This window comes from Pan troglodytes, chromosome 2 (assembly GCF_028858775.2).
Source record: "Pan troglodytes isolate AG18354 chromosome 2, NHGRI_mPanTro3-v2.0_pri, whole genome shotgun sequence".
In the NCBI taxonomy this organism is placed as follows: Eukaryota; Metazoa; Chordata; class Mammalia; order Primates; family Hominidae; genus Pan; species Pan troglodytes.
The window spans coordinates 127,062,807-127,084,945 of record NC_086015.1 but is presented as its reverse complement, the minus strand read 5'-3'; the positions used below and the strand labels follow the sequence as shown (position 1 = coordinate 127,084,945).

The 22,139-nt window shown below is 45.1% G+C and overlaps 1 protein-coding gene across 7 annotated transcripts in view; it reads left to right on the top strand.

Moving 5' to 3' along the window:
• The window catches only part of MYLK (myosin light chain kinase), a 272,113-nt gene that overhangs the window by 75,383 nt on the left and 174,591 nt on the right, over positions 1-22,139 (top strand). For 4 of the 7 annotated variants that reach the window (XM_063806189.1, XM_016941768.4, XM_016941763.4 and 1 more), the window contains one exon: positions 14,971-15,138. Coding sequence is in view for 6 of the 7 variants with exons in the window: in XM_016941768.4 (XP_016797257.3) it covers positions 14,974-15,138 (165 nt within the window). In the remaining variant the exon portion in view is untranslated. Of the gene's footprint in view, positions 1-7,691; positions 8,993-9,260; positions 9,279-14,970; positions 15,139-22,139 lie in introns of those variants that run through there. The other 3 variants (XM_016941764.4, XM_016941765.4, XM_016941766.4) reach the window with 3 other exon arrangements.

Below are 22,139 nucleotides of genomic sequence, written 5' to 3'. Positions count from 1 at the left end.
GAAAGTAATACAGTATGTATCTTATAGAATTACTTTGAAAATTACAGTAAACTTAGATAAAGCCCTCAGTACAGTACCTAGTCCTCAATAAGCATTCAATAAATGGGTTGTTTGTATTAGTGACAATCGATATGTGGTTCAGTCACTGCACTTGTCTGGACCTTAGGTTTCCTTTCTGTAATTGGACCAGTGCTTCTCTGACTTAACCATCCCTGAGGACAGTAGAGAAAGAGCATGTATTCTAGGGTTAGGGGCTTGGGGTGTAGCCTGTAGCAGCTTGCAGAAAGCCTGGCATTTCTTTGAACTCCTATTTATTTGTAAAATCTACTTACGGTTGGTATCCTATACAATGATCTGAATTTTTTGGTTGTAATATAAAAATGCTTCACCCAAATCTTTGAGTAAAGTTGATGTTCTAGGGTGAGGTAGCCTCAAATATCCCAAAGGGCATACAGCCACACCCCTCTGGGCTGGAGGTGGGATTGAAAGTAGTTTCAAAGGTCCCTTCCAGCTGTGAAATTCCAGGCACCTAGAGTAAGTGAGTCTCATCCTCAAAGGACCTAAGGTTGGTACCAAAGAATTCTAAAGGAACCTGAGAAGCGGGATCCCTGTGCCCTGCCCCTGGTGAGAATGGACAGGGCTGTGTGGAAGTGGAACTAGCAGAAACAGGGAGAGAGACAGCCCTCTGCAGTGAAGGGTGAAGGAGGCTGGAGGAAGAGCCGGGCTGTGTCTGGGCCTGACTGTCGGCTCTTGAGCTGATGACCCTGGCAGGGTTGGCTTGGCAGCTCTCCATCTCCCCAGGTAATTTCCAGGAAGCACTAAGCCATTGTTTCTCATCCACAGCTGGAGGCTGTCTGGGGAGGAGCCCTCATATCTCAGGAGGGCAGTGAGGGCAGGGGGTGAACTGCATGTGGAAACATAGAGCTTGTCACACTGCCAAGGCCTCCTGGCCATTCTGATGCAGCACCTAAGGCTGGGGTCTGGGCTTGTGCCCAGCCAGTGGGAGGAGAGTTGAGGGAGTCTGGAGAAGGGCAGCAAGGTTTTGGAGAGAACACAGAGATTTCTGGCCTTTGAATGGGAACGATCTCTAACTACATTCTGGGAACCTCTCTGTGCGTGGGGAAAGACTATCTGCTGATGGTGGTGTCAGCCTTGCACAAATTTGCCAGTATGCATGGTCTCTTCCTCAGGCATGAGGGATTCAAATGAAGTCACCCCGTTTGTTTAGGGCAAATGTAAGGGTTTTCCCTGGGCAAGGGATTGATGACTTAGTCAAATTCATACTCAGCAGATGTCATGACAATAAAAATCTAAGGGGATATCAATACATTTGTTACACTGGAAATTTCCTGTTGTGTAAGGTATTTGTTATAATAAGATTTAACATAGCTTTTTTTTTTTTGGTGGGGGGATGGAGTTTCGCTCCATTGCCCAGGCTGGAGTGCAGTGGCACTGTCTCAGCCCACTGCAACCTCTGCCTCCCGGGTTCAAGAGATTCTCCTGCCTCAGCCTCCAGAGTAGCTGGGATTACAGGCGCCTGCCACCACACCCAGCTGACTTTTGTATTTTTGATAGAGAGGAGGTTTCACCATGTTAGCCAGGGTGGTCTTGAACTCCTGACCTCAGGTCATGCCCCCGCCTTGGCTTCTCAAAGTGCTGGGATTACAGGTGTGAGCCACCATGCCCAGCCATAAGATTTAACATATCTTGATAAACCCTTTCTAAGCATGTTGCCAAGTTGGATTTGAAGTTCAGAAGGACTGGATTCCAGTACTGCTTTATGAACTATATGACCTTAGGCAAGACTCACCTGGTCTTTGAGCTTCGGGTGTTCCATCCATAAAGTGGTGCTATAAAATATCTCAGTATGTTGGCCAGGCACGGTGGTTCACGCCTGTAATCCCAGCACTTTGGGAGGCCGAGGTGGGTGGATCACCTGAGGTCAGGAGTTCGAGACCAGCCTGGCCAACATGCTGAAACCCCGTCTCTACTAAAAATACAAAAAAATTAGCCAGGTGTAGTGGTGCACACCTGTAATCCCAGCTACTCAGGAGGCAAAAGCAGGAGAATCACTTGAACCCAGGATGCGGAGGTTGCATTGAGCCGAGATCACGCCATTGTACTTCAGCCTGGGTGACAAGAGCAAGACTCCATCTCAAAAAAAAAAAAAAATAAATAAATAAATAAATAAATATCTTAGTATGTTGTGAAGTTGAAATGGGATATTGATTAGGAAAGTATTTCATCAGTTGTTAAATAAGTAGCTAAATGTTCATTTTAAGTAAAAACCCTTTTGGTAACATTAGCTAAGCATCACCATCCTCTAGGCCCTCCACAAGCTAGTCTCAATCAATGTAATGACTATTTTTCAACATTTCTCTTGACCCATCTCTTTACCAGATGAGTTTCCTTGCTCTTATATACAAGCACCACCATCTCCCTAGATCAGCTCTATACGGAGGGCTCACCTGCTTAGATTACCATGGCCTGTTCTCTGTGCTTTACCAGCTTCAGAGATCTCAACTCAGTCTTTGAAGATACAGTGGTCCACTCTGGACCCTAGTTTCCTCATCCATAAAATAAGGGAGCGGACTACATGATTTAGGTTCTCTTTCATCGCTGACATTCTGCAATCCAGCCATTTTTCAATGTGCAAAACAGTAACCTAGAATCTGAGAAGATGAGAGCAATGCATATTGTCCAACCAATTATAAGTAATTGATTTAAAAAAGCAATTTAAAAGCATGAATTAAAAAATAAAATAAAAATAAAAGCATGAATTAATAATCTATTCCTTGTGATATATAGGGCAATGTTTGTAGCAATATTTAAATGAACTAAAACATTTAAGTGAAATGTGATACCTGAGTCTTCATCATAACTGACTATTATCAAATGGTTACCATTTGTTGAGTGCTTGCTACATGCCAGACATGGTTAGAAATTACCTATTACAGTTACAATGAATTGAGTATTTTGAGTATCTACTTTCTGATAGATGCTTAAAGCTGCTGCTAATCATACTACCCTGCAGATGTACAGATGGGGAAATTGAGGTTTAGAGAAGTTAAGTAAATCACCCACGGTCATCCAGCCACTGTGTGGCAGTAGCAGGGTTCAAGTCTAGGTGTGTGTAACAACAAAGCCGGTGACGTGATGGCTCCACCCAAGTCCTCTGTCTTGCAGTCACCACTGTGCTTCCTCTTAGGTTGTAAATCTGTTGTTACTACTCTCCTAGGACTGGTGGTTACCCTAGCTGTGTTTATGATACAGCTCTGGACTTGACCCTGAATTAGGAATTGGCCCTCTCTCTCTTTAGTTGAGGCAGCCAGCCTGAGATTTTTATGGGAAAAACCTCCACCTAGATTTAGCACCTTCCCTCCTCTGGCGTGTTGGAGAAACCCAGTCTCGGCTCCCTCCTCACTTCCCTCCGTGTGCACCTGCCTTCTCCTCTCGGTGCTAACCAAGGATGGAAGTAAAACTAGAAATCCTTAATACCGTTTGCCAGGCTTTGGGCTTCAGCCACGGGAGGCAGATTGTGTTGATGGATGTAATTAGAAAACTGCAAACCTGCTTCTCAAATCCCAGGTCCCAAAGGAGTTGATAAACCAGGCTGGCTCATGTCTCATTTTCCTTTGCTGTGTCACATGGGGAAGGATTTGGAATAGAAGTATCCCCAGGCCTTTCAGTAATGGAAGCTCGAGTCAATCATGGATGCACCAGAGCCAAATGAGTAATGGCAACTGCCTTTGGCCCCAGGGGGTCCAGCAGGAGCTGTGGACAGCTGGGGCTGGTGACAGTCTTCACTTGATAAGAGTCTGGGATCCTACTGGCAACCATGTCACCGCAGCCCCTCCTGTCAGCAGTGCTTCCTGCTCCCTCTCCGCTTGGAAGACCTGTTCCAGCTGAATGGCTTAGGCTCACATGGAAAGGAGGACACACACAGAAGCGCCTTCCTTCTTCCCTCTCCTCCAATCAGTCAGGTATTAGTTGAATCACAGAGCTAATGTTTTCCCAGGGGAAACAGGCCATGGGACCTGGTGCCTCCCCTAAACTGCATAGAGAGGACCAGGGGCCACATTTAGAAGCCAGGCCTGGGCAGCTTCTCTCACAGTTCACTTGTGCCCATGCCCTCAGAATTGAAGGGTCTTCCTAGCAAAGTATCCTCTGGGCTTGTCCCTTAAGATCATCCCCACAGAACCAGCTCCCTGCAGAAAGCAGAGAGGCAGTGTGTATTTCAGGCCATTTTAGACAGAAGGCATGGGATCTACAGTCTGCAGGTAGAGAACCTGCTCACAGCCTGCTCCAGGGAAGTGTGTGATCTACAGAATCATGAGGTGCATTTCCTTCCTGCACCTTCTTTTCCCAAGTGGGCTTTCCTAGGCTTCTCACAGACCACTGTTGGAGAGGAGGGGAGGGCAGGGCAGACTCCTGCCACAGAGAGGTGACCCTTTTTACTCCCTCTCCTTTCTGGGTCTCCTCTCAGTCCTGTGACCCTACAGCACCAATAGCACACCCTACTGCCATGGGCTGCCCAAACCCACTTGCTAGCCCTCTCCCCGGCTTCCCTCCCTGCCCCCTGCAAGATTTCTGTTTCAAAATAACTCACATTACCAAATGCTGGCAGAGTTGAGGGAGTGGGAGGGAGAGGAAGAATGAAGTGATTGAAAGACAGGGTACTCAGTATATTCCATTTACCTTATGAGCAAATGATACTCCCCAACATCCTGCCCCATTAATTTTGCTGTTAATATCTGCCATTCTGCTAAGGGATTAAATGAGTTCTAAGTCACCTTAAGTACTTAGTCTAATGCCTGACAGTAAGTGCTAAGTACATGGCAACTATTATTGGTTCTCTCTTTTTCTCCTTTTTCCCCTGGGATTTTCCCTTAGCTCTTCCAGCCCCAGCTCTTCTCTGGACAGACCTCATCCAATCAGAGGGCTCCACCTGGGAGCTGGCCAGAAGCAGAGGAGCTAGAATAACTGCACAGGTGTGGGTCGGGACTGACCCAGCCCTCAGAGTCTTCCTAGCCTGTGCCGCTGTCTCACAGGTGTGCCTCGAGGACCAGGTGTGCCTGCCTGATTTGCCTGCCTGGCGGGTAGCCCTGCGCAGGGAGCCCCAACAGAAGTCTTTTCGGTTGGATATAAGCTTTGCCTCCTCTCCTGGGGTCCTGCAGCAGCTCATCCCTGCCTGGGCTTGGCTCCCCCTGCTGGAACCTTTCCTACTTACCCACATGTCTTGTGGAGAGCTGGTGGCAGTCTTAGAGAAAGGTGCACTAGGACAGGAAATGCCCAGAGAGACCCTTCAGGCCGTGTAGAGAGGACCAGAGAAGGAAGGTGGCTTTCCTGAGATCACACAGCTGGTTTGGGTGGCAGCACCACAATAAGCATGAGAGTCACTGACTCTTCTGTGCTATCTCACCCTCCAGTGCCATCCGGATTTCTCCTGTTGCCCGTACTTTGAGCAAGGTTGCTTTTATTCTCTGAGCCTCTGACAGAAACTTTAAAATCATAAAAGCAGTAACACCATTAACGATAGCAGCCATCATAGATTCAGCTCCTATTCTGTGTGAGAGACTAGGCTGAGGTCGCTTTTTATGCACGTTGCTGACCCTCGTAACAATCTTGCAGCTAGGAGGCTATTAGCAGTAGCCGCATTGTACAGCGGAATCAACTAAGATTTTGAGAGATTGTCAATTGCCTCAAGCCACCCTCCTAGGGATTGGAAGCCATGAGCTCGGTTCTTGTTCCCTGAGTCGATTTCCTGGGCTTCAGTGGGCTAAGGGTTGTGAGGCTGCCCCTACCTGAGTACTCACACCTCATCTCATAGGGTTTAAAACACAAGGCACAGTTCTGCTTGGCAGAATGGAGTGGGGGGCATGGTATTTGAGAAGGAGACAGTGGTGGTAGGAGTTCAATAAGTATACTTGATACCCCAAACTTAATCCTGAGGGGGTGAAACCTAAGAATGAAGTGAGTGAACTTTAGGATTATAGCTGGAGTGTGCATTTCGCTAATTTAGTTATAAGCAGGGCTCTGGTTCTGGCTTTAATTTCTTTTGCATATGACTTGTATCGCAGAAAACTTCTCTCAGCCTGTTCCCATCAAATCCCAAATAAAGCAAGAATTCCAGCAGGAAGAGAACAACTCCAGGAGACCAGGCCTTGCTCCTTCACACTGTGTGTGAGGTTAGGTGTGTGGATTTGATTAGATCTGTGTGCATGTGTCTGTGTGTGTTGTTGTTGTCGTCGTCCCCTTTTAAGAAAATTTAAAAATAACTTTCTGCCAAAGATGTGGGCACCAGGGTTGTGTTGCTGAGCAGAAATGCTCCTCCCACCCGTGGTCTGCTGCTCTGCTGATGTGGCCCAGCTGATGTGGGCAGCTTGTCTGCCTGCAGAAGCCCAGCCCCTCCTTTAATGTGTCTTCCAAGAGGAAAGGCCCAGGAAGCCATGGGGAGGGAGAGGCTGCCTGGTGGCTCAGGGAAGAACTCAGCTGTTGGGACAAGAGTGGGCTGGCTTTGCCTGCTTTCATGTGGGAACCCAGGGACCTGGATCCAAGTCACTCAAGGATGCCAGCAGGAAACCCTGAGATTGTACCCAGGGCAGGCTGTGATTGTGCCCATTTCACAGCTGGGAAGACTGAGAAACAAAGAGTAGAAAGGATGCAAATCAAAACCATCATGAGGTACCATCTGACACCGGTCAGAATGGCTTTTGTTTAAAAGTCCAAAATAACAGATGTTGGCAAGGCTGTGGAGAAAAAAAGAAAGACACTTATACATTGTTGGTGAGAGTGTAAATTAGTCCAGCCACTGGGGCAGTTTGGAGATTCCTCAAAGAACTAGGAGTTGAACTACCGTTAGACCCAGCAATCTCATTACTGGGTATATAGTCAAAGAAAGATAAATCATTCTATCATAAGGACACATACATCTGTATGTTCTTCACAGTGCTATTCCCAATAGCAAAGACATGGAATCAAACTAGGTGCCTATCAATGGTGGAGCAGATAAAGAAAATGTGGCACATATACACCATAGACTATTATGCAGCCATAAAAAAGAATGAAATCATGTCCTTTGCAGCAACATGGGTATAGCTGGAGGCCATTATCCTAAGCAAACTAACACAGAAACAGAAAAACAAATACCACATGTTCTCACTTGTAAGTGGAAGCTAAACATGAGGTATACATGAACATAAAAACAGAACAATAGACACTCTAGGGATTGCTAGAGGAGGGAAAAGGGAGGGGAGCAAGGGCTGAAAAACTATCTATTGGGTACTATGCTCCCTACCTGGGTGATGGGTTTAATCATACCCCAAGCCTCAGTATCATGTAATCTACCTTTGTAATAAACCTGCACATGTACTCCCTTACTCTAGAATAAAAGTTTTTTTTAAAGGGAAAATAAAGTAAAAGTTAAAAAATAAAGAAGACCACTTTTCCCTTTCTCCTTGTGTATTTTAAGAAGGACAGAAATGAGAGTAGATGGTAACAGAGAGAGTAGGGAGATAGGATAATGTGGTGGTTCTCAAAATGTGCCCTGGATGTCCCTGAGACTCTTCCAGGGTCCCTTGAGGTCCAAGTTATTTTTGTAAGAGAACATCATTTGCTTTATTTCACTCTCATTCTCTTTCAAGCATACAGTGGAGTTTTCTAGTAGCTGTGATGTCACAATAGATTGGATGCAAAAGCAGATATGAAAATTTAGCTGTTTTCTACTAGCCAGACATTAATTTGCAAAAAGGAGCAACTCTTCTCATTAAATTCTTTTTTGTCTTAGAAAATATATTTTTCTCTTAAAATGTTATTTATGTTAGCCTATAATGGTCTTATTGATGTTTTAAAATGAATTAATATTTCCCAGTTTTAATTTCCAATACTGTAAATATTGACAGCAGTAACTCACAAACAAAAGCTCTCTGGGGGCCCTCAATAATTTTTAGAAGCATAAGGGGGCCCACCCTGAGACAAAAATGTTTGAGAACTACTGGGAAAGCAGGTAGGGGGTCTCCTAGGTGTTAAAAGAATACCAGCTCTTCAAGAATCAGATACGATTCAAGGGAAAACTTAAATTCATGTCATTGCCGATTCGGATGTCCACAGTCTGCCCCAAGGTGTGAGTTGCATAGGATGTTCCTTTGGAACTATGAAAATACCTTCTCTTGCTGGAGGAAAAGGTCTGGACAGGGCATCACCTTGCTGCCTCATTTTAGAGGAGTGCTCCAAGGATCATTCCTGAAGCTCTCCAGGGCTCTGGACCAGCGAGGCAAAGTCGTGCTCAACATGAACACAGTCTGTGGAGTCTGGGCCTCATCAGCGCAATTCCTTATGAGAAACACAGCACAGGAGTTCTCCATCCATCTGCTTGCTGGGCTTGCATCCTGCTCTAGGGATCATAAACAGGGCTTCTTCAGCTTAGGGAAGAAAGAGCTGGGTCTCAGGAGGAAATATCTTATGATCCCTGGGTGGTAATCCCAGGCCAGATGTGCCAAGGGGTTGGAGTGGTGTTCCAGGCCAGATGTGGAATTGGGAGAGTGCCCAGCCCCTCCGAGGACTCAGCTCTCTGCTTGACAGGGTCCTCCCTTTGCTCCACACTCAGATTAGAATCTGCAGCTCTGAACAAGTAAAAATAAAAACCTGTGAGCTTCCACCCCTGGCTCTCCCAGGACTCCATTGAGAGCCTTTGCAGTGGCAGCCAGAGGTTTCAAAGGTCACCCCAGCTGGGCGGATTAGAACAACAGATCTCCCGGACCGGGTGAAGTTGGCTGCTCAGCGGAAGGCAAGTTGCAACATCTGCGAGCAGAGTCAGAACAAAAGCCCCTTAACTTTTTCGGTCTGGCCCTGGGCTCTGTGGCGCCCGGCACTCCTTCACTCTCCATTCTTGGCTGGACCTTGGACAGGAACCTCTGCAGTACGGTGGTGGTGAAGTGTGGCTGCCTCGCATCCTGACTCATGTGAGAGCTGCCGGGGAAGAAGCCGCGGTAAGGTGTGTCCCGTTCACTGGTGTGTGGCCCTGCCCAGCTTTGCTCCGGTAGGTCATAGCAAGTCAGCCTGGCACAGCGGAGGAGCAGCGCACTCCGGAATTAGGAGTGATTAGAGAACTTGTCAGGATTTGAGTGCATTGCAGAGAGGATTAAGGTGGGAGAGGGAGCTGTCAGTGCCTGGGGCACTTGCACGTGGGTGGTTTTGCTGCCTCTGATGTGTACTGTTGTTGGAGGCAGGATTCACGGTAGACTGCGGAGCCTGCTTGGGAGCCCCTCCCTCTAGGGAAGGTATGGTATTTCCAAGATGCCCGGCAAACTGACCAGGTGCTTCAAGACAATGATCATTTAAAATGTATACACTTTGGGTAGGGAAGGGGATAACTGGTTTCTCTAAACTTGTTCTGTGGTATTACTTGAGCCCTGATTTTTTAAACTTTTTTTCTGAGTCATTTGCCTTATAGTTGCAATCTCTTTTCGCTGTAGTTGAAAGTGTTCCTTTCTGGGTTCAAGAGACAATTTAAAGTGCTTTTGATCAAATTAAAGTCCAGTTAACTCAATGCTGCTTCAAATAGTTAATAAATTATGTTACTTGTGAAAGCCTTATTTAGAGGTGGGCGTTGGCCCAAGCATCAGGGGTGAGGGGTGAGGGGTAAGGGGGGTAAGGGGGAGTTTCCAGCTCTTGAACCACTCTCTTTTTGACCCTCTCCCCTGTTTTTTCTTCTTACTTCTCTGTGTTTCCCCTTTGATCTGTGTTTAGCTTGTATTGAATAAGACCCCCTAGCTGGGTGTGTTTGATTCTAGCCACTGAGCATTGCTCTGCATTAGAGAAATTATTGTAGAAATCACCCAACCTCTCTGGTTTTCTTGATTGGAATATAGTCCACAGGCTTGACAAGGGATTAGAGAGGAACAAGGTTTGGTCTAATTTACTTTATTATTAATTTTTTTTCTGATAGAGCATCCCACATATGTCAGTAACCATTAATTGTGTGGCAGGGATCTGTTTATGCTGATGATGGCAGTGGGTGGGGCGATGGGCTGAGGGTGAGCAGAGCTGTTTGGTGTGGCTGGGCTCTGGTCCTGCCCGCATGATAGTTGAGTAACTCTCCCCCACAAAAGCACTTTGCAAGGGACTAGATGTTCCCTTGCTGTATTGATTTGCCTGTTCCTTTTCTAACCTGAAGCCAGACCTCTCCTAGGGATGGATGACTCCTGTCTAATGTGCTGTTGAGATCAAGCAGGTGCCTTTTGATGAGAACATCTGGGGCCTTCAGGAGATTTCCATGGGCCTCTGATTTTAGATCAAGAGGACTTGCACAGAGGGTCCTGAGCCACTCCTACCTTCCAGGAGGATCTCACCACTCCTAGCTTCCAGCTCCCCTGAAAGCGAAGGTAGAGAAGAGTCTTGTGTCTTCAAAGCCAGGCCTGACAGCAGAAGGGGGAGGCACATGCTCTGCCCCTCTTCCTCTGTACAACTCCCAACCCTCTGCCTATTGCATCTCTCATTACTGGGGATGGCAAGAAATACCTCATTTGAGATGTGGGGGCCTCCAAGAAGCCAGCAGATTTTGGCTTTGTAATCAGACCTTGGTTTGGTTTTCACTTTTTAGCTGTGTGACCTTAGACAAGAGTAGTTGGCTTTCTAAGCCTCTATGTCTTCATTTGTGAAGGGGTGATCATTAGAACTGCTCTTTCTGATTGAGATGGGTGCCCAGCATGATGTCAGCACGTACACCTTGCTTATTAAATGGTGCTGCTAGTACAGACACAAAGGTGCTGTGGGAAGCTGCCCATGGGCCTCAGGCCCTCCTCCCCACCTTCCCAGGGAATTCTGCCATCTGCTTCCTGCTACTGTTTTCCAGTCATCTCACTCAGAGACCCTTGCCTGAAGATAGCTGGGGCTTCTTGCTGTCTTTGGTGAAAGGGTCTATATCTATATTCAGGGTGGAGAGACGGGCATCCCTTTGGGAACTGGATGATAATGATGTTGATAGCCACTGCTATTGAATGCCTTTTATGCTATATTATGGGTGTTACATACACTCTTGTTCAAACCTTCCCTTCAACTTTATGAGGCTGATATGATCATTCCATTTGACAGAGAAAGAGACTGAAGCCAAGAGGGTTGGAGCACCTTGCCCAGCTCACAGCTGGAAAGTGGCCGTGTCCCCGGGTTTGTGGCAGGGTCACAAAAGTCTGATCCTCATGATACCTGTCCCCACCTTCATCCCAAGTCTCTACCTGGTCCTGGCTGCACAGTGTATCATCACTTCACCTCTGTGGCAGAGGAGGAGGGCACAGGGAGCAGTGTTCTTACTGGGGTGTGGTCCTGGGTAGCTATGTGGGATATCAGATGCCCATTCCTTCCCCAGCCCTGTGTTTCTATGGTCGCCACACAAACAACAACACACATGCCCCACTCATGTAACTGCTGCTGTATACCAAGTCTCTAGCTTGGCCCATGGTAGATATTTAGTAAATATATTTTAATTGAGTGAATGAATATATCTTGATGCTCGCCATTAAAATTGTAGTATGACTGCTTTTAAATGGTTCTGCAAACATATACTATATGCTATAAATGCTATAGATGCTATAAATATGGCAAAATGTTAATTGTTAAATCTAGATGATAGGTATTTGGGGTGCTCATTTTATCATTCAATTCTACTCTTCTGTATGTTTGAAATTTTCCATAATAATTTTTTAAATTTAAAATTTCTATATCATCAAATTCTTATCATTATTTTCCCTGTAAATATGTACTCATAAAACCACCTGGTATTCCACTGTATTTGACCAGTTCTCACTGTTGGATTTTTTAAAATATGGTCTAGCTTCTGTCCTAAATAATGCAAATAGTGTTCTTATAAATAAATTTTGGGCTGTATCTCTGATTCTTTCCCAATAATATATTTCTAAACGTAGGATTATTGGGAAAAGACATGGAAGTATTTTTTAGAATCTTTTTACCAAATTGCTTTCCAGAAAGACTACACCAGTTTTTATTCCCCACAGAGGGTATGAGCATGCCCATCTCATCATGGTCTCACCAGCAGTATATGTTATGTTTCTTTTTAAATGTCATTTAAATGAAATGTTTTGGTTCCTTTTTAAAAAGTAACAGCTTATTCTTAATTTGCACTCTTGGATTATTGTTGGAGCCAAGAGTGTTCAGTGGTACATCCTCTGTGCATTGTTCAGGTCATATCATCCGTCCATTGATCTGCTGGGCTGCTTTCTTCTGATATGTAAAGACCTTTGTTTGGTGCAAACATTTTATTCCAGGTTATCACCCATCTTTTAATGTTGTTGATAGTGTTACAGAATATTTTAATTTTATACATATGTGGTAGCGGCTCTCAACTTTTCCCCTTGTTATCCCAACTTTTACTTTTCCTTTCCCATCAGCCAATTTGACTGCTTACAGGGGGCAAGAGGGCCTAGTGGTTAAGAATAGCAGCTCTGGCGCCAGGTGCTTGGGTTCAAATGCCTGTTCTGCCCCCTACTAAATGCATGAACTTGGACAAATTTCTCAATCTCACTGTGCCTCAGGTGTCTAATCCACAAAATGGGGATACCAAGATTATCTGTCTCATAGTGTTGTTGTAAGGAGCAAATGAGCTATTTATTATTTATATTTATTATTTATAAAGGGCTTGGAAGAGTTCCCCACATCTAGTAAGTGCTACACAAGTGTTTGCTTTTATTGCTACCTACTGCAGGGAACCTGTGAGTCTTACCATTCAGCAAGGAATTTTGTTTGCAAAGCTAATATCTTATCAGTGAAAGAGAAAGCTGGGTTTTTCAAGCAGGGGATGTGCCCTATTACAAATGAGCCTAGTCCCTTTGCTGCTTTCACTTGAACTTCAAAAGAGATATCCCCATTTTATTTTTGTTAGAGATTATTAAATTTAAACAAACTAATTACCTGTCCCAGAGAGCATTGTTCATTTGTGTCAGTTTACCTGACTCACAGCATAGGACTTAAGTATGTGACCAGACAGCCAAAGAAAATGAACAGAAAAGCAAATCTAGGAATATGGCTTCTCTTCAGTTCAGCAGATGTGTGCCCCACGTCTGGGCCAGTCATCAGGGATTTTGTGGTAAGAAATGATCGTCAGCCTGGATCTGTCCCCACCTGCACTTGGAACCTGGGACAGGGACACTTTGGGTGTATTCCAGGTGGTGGCAGTTGTTGTCCAATGGCCTTGACTGGAGTCCGACCACCTAGCTCTTCTCAACTGCAACGTTTTCCCAGCCTGGTTCTTCAGATTTTTCTATGGATTTTGGAAACTCCCCCTGAAATTCCACCATCTTTCCAACAAATCCTTTCTCTGTTTACAAGAGCCAGAGTTAGCTTCTCTTGCTTTCAATCAAGAACTCAGATATGTACTTATAATAATTCCACTTTGGAATCATTCCTAAGGAAATCTTTAGGAATTCGGGCATAGATTTCAGCACACATAGGCTCATCACCAGGCATCATAAAAGATTTAGAAACTATCCAAATGGCCAGCAGTAGGGAGATAGTTATGTAAGTCATACATCAATATGATGGATATTTGAAAATCAAATTTCTTGAAAGCAACTTTTCCACCTTATTTTAAGAAAAGTTGTAGGGAAAAAATAGAAAACATTATTTACATAGTATGCTTTCAACCATGTAAGATATGTGTTTTTCTATATTGATAAAAAGAAAATTGGAGGGAAATGTACCACCATTCTGTATAATAGAATTATGGATATTTTCACTTAAAAAACTTTTATTTCAGGTTCACATTTTCACATTTTAAAAGAGCTCTGGAGCCTGCCTGGGTTTAACTTCTACTTCTGCCACTCAATAGCTGTGTAATGGGCAAGTTATTCCACCTGTCTGACCTCAGCTTCTTTATTTGCAAAATGATGACTATACATACCTCATGGGGTTGTTCTGAGGATTAAAACAAATGAGATAATATAAAAAGTGCTTGATACAGTGCCTGGAACAGAATGTATTCTCAATAAATGATAACATTATTTTTACATATTGGTAATTTTCAAGTTTTATGATGAAATGTATTTAAAATTAAGAATAATAAAATATCACAAAAGAGTTGATGATCGCTCTAATGAGTAGTCGTCTGTTACTTCTCATGTCAGCCCCTTGTTCTGCTACCCTTGCCAGCCCCAGTCACATCTTATCTAGTCCCCAGTAGGCCCTGGACCAGGAGTCAGGGCTTAAGGTGTTCTTATCAATGATACCGTCATTTTGCTCTGTCTCCTGGGGCAAGTGACTTACCCTCTCTGGGCTTCAGTTATAAACAGAGGCATTAGCCTGGGTAATCTGAAAACACCCCCCTTCTCTGATGATCTGTGATCTTGGAGCCTTGTTCACAATCTGGTCCTCAGAGGTGGGATGTCCCCCCTTGCCTACCTCCTTCCCTTCATTCAGCCAAGACTCTCCCCTTACCTCACCCAGGGTCCTTGCCATATTAACCCCAAACTACCTTCCTCTCTTGGAGTATGGATCCCATTTTTCTATAGCTTGTGACTCTTGCAGTTCAGGCTAAAGCAGTTTCTACTTCTGCCAGAAGTGCTTAACATAGATGTTGGTCCTGAAGAGTTAGTGGCTATTAAATACAGATTATAGATACCTATTATAAGAACTATTTCTCCATTCTTGTCCCCAGCTTCCCCTTTCCTAGAAGAAGGGGTCAGTGAAAAGATGGGAAGTTCCCCACAGGGTTTTGAGGAGGCAGGGCATCGCCCTGGGAACCGGAGTGTTTGTCTGGGATGGGCTCTGCCTTGTCCTGGCACTTTGTGTATAAAAGACAGAGCCTCTCATCTTCACAGAGGAGCTGTGGGTGGACACTGACCTAACTGGGGATCTGCTCCACGTAAAAGCCACACCTCCAGACTGGACACACCTGATGCCTGAAGGGAAGACAGGGCTGTGCTTTGTCTGATCTGACCTTGTCCTCTTCCTTCCTTTTTGCAGACCATGGGGGATGTGAAGCTGGTTGCCTCGTCACACATTTCCAAAACCTCCCTCAGTGTGGATCCCTCAAGAATTGACTCCATGCCCCTGACAGAGGCCCCTGCTTTCATTTTGCCCCCTCGGAACCTCTGCATCAAAGAAGGAGCCACCGCCAAGTTCGAAGGGCGGGTAAGAAGTGTGGCTGGATGGGGAGGCTGTGGGGAAGGATGGGCAGGGGCCACTGCTCCTTGTCAAGCCTTTTCCTGGGCCGGCTGGATCTAATTGAAGGCTCAATTTTCTTTTGGACCTTCATGTAAAACAAACCTGTGCCACTTTTCTCTTTCTTTTGTTTGTGATGGGCTTTGGTCTGTGCTGGAGAACTTGGGGGTGGGGAGGACGCTGCAAGTTGACCATCCTGTGATGTTTTGCTGTTAATGTAGGTTGTGTTCTGGGTACATGCTATGTAATTACAGAAAAAGAAGACACGGTCCAGTGGCAGGAAGAATACAGCTTGGGTTTATATATGTCCTCAAATCTGGACAATTGAGAATTGACTGTAATTTTTCTCTTGCTTTTTCCGTGGAAGGAGTGTTTAGTTAGCCAACCTTCTTGTACATCCACTTGGTATACCCGGAGCGGTGATAGGACCTCTCATTTCACTTCTGTCACCTGTCGTAAATGAATACTGGTCACTTGCCGTTACTGGGACTCCACTTCTTCTTCTACAAATAGGCATGATCATTCCTTGCCTACCTTGTACTCAAAGGAGAAGAGAACACTGAAGAATAGTTGCACTATGACTCAGCAGTCTAAGAGGGAGCTCCTGAAAGCTTGTAGGAGGGGGTCAGGTGGATGATTCTTTTTGCATGATGCCGGACCTTACCTTTGTGTAAGTGGCAGGTCTGGCTACATGGTTGTCTGGAGAGTTTGCAGGGGTTGCTGCCTTGAAAATGGCCTGGGGCTGTACTGAATTGCATGCTGTGCATGGACCTGTGTGGTCAAGACTGTTTGCTAATGATTCTGACCTACTAGTCCTTTCATATCTCTTACCAGAAGATTGTTGGGGATGTTAGTGATGTTCCTGAGGAGTCTGTTTCTCTCTGGGCACTACCAGGATGAGGGCTGTCTTCTGTTGCCCTGACTCTGGTTCCCTCTGTCCTCTTATCCTCATAGCTAACAGGAGAGAAGCAACAGGAAGAATCGCTGGGGGCTCATAAATGACTTAGATGACTATAAAAAGGAATGAAGTACTGACTCATGCTATAACACGGATGAACCTTGACACATTATGCTAAGTGAAAGAAGCCAGACACAAAAAGCCACTGATTATAGGATTCTATTTATATGAAATGTCCAGAATAGGAATATCTATAGAGACAGAAAGTAGAAAGGTGGTCACCAGGGGCTGGGGGAAAGAGAGATGGGGAGTGACTGCTGATAGGTACAGGATTTATTTGGGGCTGATGAAAATGTTCTGAAATTAGTACTGGTGGTTGTACAACTTTTCAATGTACAGTAATTATAAAATACTGAATTATACACTTAGAAAACTAAAAAGTAAAAACATTTGAGAAATGACTCAGACAGCAAAATGGATCTTAACTGCACACACAGTCTCCTACCATACTGCTTCTGAGACATAAACTCCTTCCTCAATTCAAACAAATATGGAGAGGAAGAGATGGCGGCCTCCAAGTCATGTGATGATGCTTTTGCTTCCTTTGCTGACCTTGGTGTCATGAAAGAACCATGCCTTGAGTGACTTGATTTGGAACTTCCATCTGCTGAGCACTGGCCAGGAGCCAACACACTGGAGTTCTTTGTTGCTCAGTGTCCTCTGGTTGGCAAGCCATACCTTCTATGTGGCTAAGGTTTCCTTCTCTGAGAAAAGACAACTGGCTGTTTCTGTATTTCTGGCCCACAGGGGTGGAAGAAGAAAAGTTGATAGATAGTAAAAGTACTTCATAAAGTTAGAAAGTATACTTTGGTAAGACAGTATTTTTCTTAAGAAGTTGAAATTTACATAACATAAATTTAACCATTTTAATGTGAACAATTTAGAGTCATTTAATTCAGTGTTGACTGCAGTATTCTTAAAATGTAGCTTTCTCTATGTGAAAATTTTGTTTTTCTTATATGGATGAAAGAGTTGACCTTGTATATTACATGTGCACTATATGTCAAAATGCATGTGTTACTTATGAGTCAGACTGTAGTGCTACTTGACCACTTACCACCTGACTTGAATTAACCCAGAACAATCCCTTGGCAGCACACTGGTGTATACAGAAGAAAGACTATTCCAGAGAGACATCGAAAGCATCCAGCTGTCTTGCAGAGACAAATGCAGAGGGAGAGACTGTAGAAGAAAATGCCCTGGAAGCTAGCATGCTGCAAGTGTGTATTGTTAGTGTAGGAAACAACACAAAGAGACTTTTGCATCAGGGAAGGGCAACATCACATGATCCCAGAAGAAGAGAGCTGGTTGTTCTGATACCAAAGACGAAGTTAAACAGGGGGTGTTTCTGACCTGGTGATCTCAAAGAAGTGAAAAGTTAGGTGGTGTTAGCCTGAGGTGGCATGGGTTTTGAGCAGGAGTTGCTGGTTATAATAAGCTCCAAACACTCAAAACTTGCAGTTCCCTATTGGGCATAGTCAGTGGTGATCTGCCTTCAATGCATGTCAGCCTTCACTGTTGGGGCCACTTGACCTTGCCTGCAGCTGACCCCTCCCTCCAGGTCCTGGGACACACCCCTCCCTCCAGGTCCTGTTCTAGGTGCTCAATCGTCACAGAACCAGTCCTGGTATCACTCTCAGGATGGCCTCAGGAGCACATTTCTCTGGTAACTGAGCTCTTGCAGAACCTCTTATGAGTGACTAACTTAAAAAGTATGCCTTCAAGCAACTTCTTGGGCCCAGGCTGGTCCCCATCACAGCTGACAGGAATCTTCTTCCTGGCCTCTGCCCACAGCACCTCTGCCCGCTTTCCTCCGTGAAGTTGCACCCACGGTGGAGGCAGTGGAGGGACCTAGGACTTCCCAGCTTCTTCTGAAAGAGGTTCAGGGACCCTCCCATCACTGAGAAGCACAGTGGACACCACAGATGTGACAAAGTTCTAAAGATTTATTTCCTACTGCCTTTGGAGCTGCCAATCAGAAGTTCTTCAAATGTGTGCTTTTGGTTTTTATTCTCATAAGACGTTAAGAACTATTGCCTACTCTGCCCCATTTCCTTTTTATGCCTGTTTTTAGACAAAGGACTTAATGAACCACTTCCTCCAATAAAGCTCCTCTTTCTATCTAGTGACTTGGGTGACATTAAGATAGGATAACAGGCACCCCCTGGGGGTTCAAGCCTCTTTCCGAGGAGCTCCAAACGACGAGATGCTCATCTCTGTGGGCTCAGTCCCTCACAGCCTTTAGGGCTTTTCCACCTTGTGGGAGATACATTGGGTAGCCAACACATAACCCATGACCAGGCCCCTTTGCCTTTGCCCTGTTCCGTGATGGGGTCCACTCTAGAGGCTTCTGTTGCAGCTAAGGGTAGCCCAGTGACACATTTGGGCTGAAGTCAGATAGGGAGCTTCTGGAAAAGCCCTTGCTTTTCTGATTAAAGGAAGATAAAAAGACATCACTGGTGCTCTCATATTCCACCCTTCCGTTGCTTCCTGCCTTGAATACAGGTGTAATGCCTGGTGCTTGGGCAGCCAGATTAAAACCATGAGGCAACAAGCCTGCACACTAAGGATTGTTTGGGGGCAGGGGGACAGCAGTGGAGGGAGTAAAAAGAACCAGCAGCTAAGAGACACAAATCCTAAAGCTCAAAGCCTGTCCCAGATACGATCTTTGCAGTGATTCACACAGGAAATGTTACCGAAAGTATTCCTAACTGATAAATAGCTCGCGAGATGCATGTGGAGATAGTGTCTCCTTAAATGAAGGGAATGAATAGGAGAGAAGACATTGCACAGGGATGGGGGTTCCTTATTCTGAGTTGATTATGGCCCTGCAGTGAAATCATTCTCGAAGAATTCATTCACTCCCTGGCTGTGGCCATTAGGCTTGAACCAGCAGGGCCTAGGGTTTATGAGAGGAAGTCAACAACTACTATTTGATTAGTGTCTACTGATTTGATCTAAGCCCCTTCCCTCCTCTCCCCTCTCCTTCCCATCTCTTCCCTTCCGTTCCTTCTTTTTTTTTTTTTTTTGCTTTGCCAGCCCAAAGCTTGAGGAGACTATATTTTCAGGAATTAATACAACTTTATCTCATTTCCACCTTTAGACCCAGGCAACCAGATCCCTCTTCCCGTGCCCACAACCTAGAAGCCCCTGTTCCTTTATCCAGCTGTTCTCTCTCCATAGAGCAGCAGAGCAGGAGACCTGTCTGCCCAAGGGATACGCCCACCGGAGCCAAACCTCCCCCATGTGCTGGGCACCCAGGACCCAGGAATTTTTTACCAAATGGCCCTGAGCACACTTCTAACACCTGTGTAGGCCTCCTCCCATGAGAAGATGTTGCTAGGCCTGGGGGGGCGGGGTCAAAGGGCAGCTGTTTGCTTGGGAGGACAGTGAGGTAGATGAAAATTCAGACGCGCGCTCTGTGTTCTGCTCACGTGCCTAGTAGAACAGGATGTAAGTAGGGTGGGGCGAGAAGTGCACAGGACTGCGCCACTGTCTGGTGTTCACTGCTGGGCCTCAGGGGTGGCTGGGGGCTTCCATGTACAGACAGCCAGGGCTCCACGAATGCCAGGGGCTGGCGGAAACACCCCTAGCTGCTCTGTTGCCCATGCTGGCAGCTGAAGTGTTGATGGGCTGTTTTCCCCACCAGAGTCAAGTATGAAAAGAGCAATGGTGGGAAAAATGCTGAAATTACTGGAGATTTCTTCCCTTCTACCCTGGAATTTATTCTTATCAGAAAAAAAAAGCAAACATTGTGACAAGCCCTGGCTGTGCTGTGACTCAGATGAGCTAATACTTTAGTGTCTCTTGAGAAGTACAGCCCAAATGAGGTTTCGGCTCACACTGCTGGCCTTAGCGTTTGCTGAAGTGGGCTTTGTGATAAAGAGCCAGCCCTGGCCCTGTCAAGGCATGTTTCTGTCTAAGCTGTGGAAGGTGGAGGAAGGGAACATGAGAATACTGAACCATGGAAGCATGAATAATTCCTCAGTTTCCACTTTAAACAATAGTGTATCTGTCTCCCAATAACTTTCAACTCAGTTCACTTCCAGCTCAGAAGCAGTCAGCCACCATGTTTAGCACTTTAACAATGAGAACACATGGACACAGGAAGGGGAACATCACACTCTGGGGACTGTTGTGGGGTCGGGGGAGGGGAGAGGGATAGCATTAGGAGATATACCTAATGCTAAATGATGAATTAATGGGTGCAGCACACCAGCATGGCACATGTATACATACGTAACTAACCTGCACATTGTGCACATGTACCCTAGAACTTAAAGTATAATTAAAAAAAAAAAGAAATAACAAATCAAAAAAAAAAAGAGAAATTTGAAAGAAATGTCTGGTTTGCTTTCTGTCCTCAGGAGTCTTAATGATGTGGTTCTGGAGAAGAATGTGCATATAGAACAGCAAGATATGACAGTGTATAATTAGGTGCTTGAATTTCTTCAAAAAATAGTTTCTACTATAGGAATTGAGAGATTAAGATGAGGCTGGGAGTGGCTTGAAGACTGGTTTCCTGCTCTGATTTCTGCCCTTCCAGTTCATCCTTCCTTCTGCTACTTAAGTGATCTTCCTACCACGTGGATCTGACGGTGCCACCTCCTGCGTTATACGCTGGAACCTTGGACGGTTCCCCTTGCATGAAATTCTGCAGCACTGCTTAAAAGGCCGTTGATGACCAGCTCCTCACCCTCCAGCCTTGTCTCCTTTCCCTCCCTTCTTCCATCTGCTGTATTTTGGTGATGGTCCTGCTCCCTTGGCCCACACAGGCACAGTGCAAATCCTTTGCTCTGGCCCCACCTTTGTGGAGAAAGGGTAAACAAGAAGCATATTTTATCTCCCTACTGGTTTGGGGTTAGGAATGGGGTAGATATGATAGAAAGGGGACTAACATATTTGTTAATGGCTTATTGGTGCTAGGCTTACAATCTTAATCATTTTATCCTCCTGGCAAGGCAGCTTTTATCCTGATTTTTTATAGGGTAAGAACCTGGGGGCTCCAAGGGACTATAACATTTACACCAGTAAGTGATGGAGCCAGTTTTAATGGACCTAAGTCTCATGTTCTTCCTGCCGCATGACACTGCCCCTTCACATGTCTCATCTGGTTCCTTGAACGTGATGACCGTTTCTTGTCCATCTTTGAATAAGATGAATGCCTGCCATATGATGAATGCTCAAGCAGTGTTTGGTGCCCCTGAGGAGAACCACGGTGGTGAAGTGTCTAAGACTCCCGGTGTCTTGCCATTCAAGCCCGTAAGGATTTGGCCCTGTACTTCTTCTAGGGTCCTGTGTCTCTGTTACCCCATCAGCACTCCCTGCCTGGCTTCAGAGCCCTCATTCCGCACCAGCCACACCCCTGTGCACCTGCTTCCTGCTCCTCCACAGCCTGTGCCTATATCAAGAATGCCCTTCCTTCTTTCCATTCTACGCAGCCTCAGGATCTGATTTAAATTCTACCTCCTTCAGGCTACTTTCCTAATGCTTCCTTTTAAAGCATTTCATTAGAGTACAGAAGAGCCATGGTTATAGGATGTGGAAAATTCACAATAATCATATAAGATCATTCTTGACTAATAGCCACAGGAAAGAGTTGACTACTTTGGCCTTTTAAAAAGGTATTATTCACTAATAATCTCTGTGCCTATAACTATGTTACAAAGAAAAGCATGATTTAAATGCTAAACTATTTTTAAAACAAAAATTCAGACAAAGTTAAAAGTTATTTGCCTTAGCCCTCACTTCTACTCTCCATAGATGGCCACCATTAATAATGTTGAGTATCCTTTCAGAAATGATCTATACAAATATGAGCATACATCTGAATATCCTTGTGTATACACAAATGGGCCATGTGTACATAGTAACCTACAATTTGCTCTTTCTATTTTTTGTGAGTTCATAGTAGGAAATATATATTTATGGGGTACATGAGATATTTTGATAAGGCACACAATGTGAAATAAACACATTGTAGAGAATGGGGTATCCATCCCCTCAAGCATTT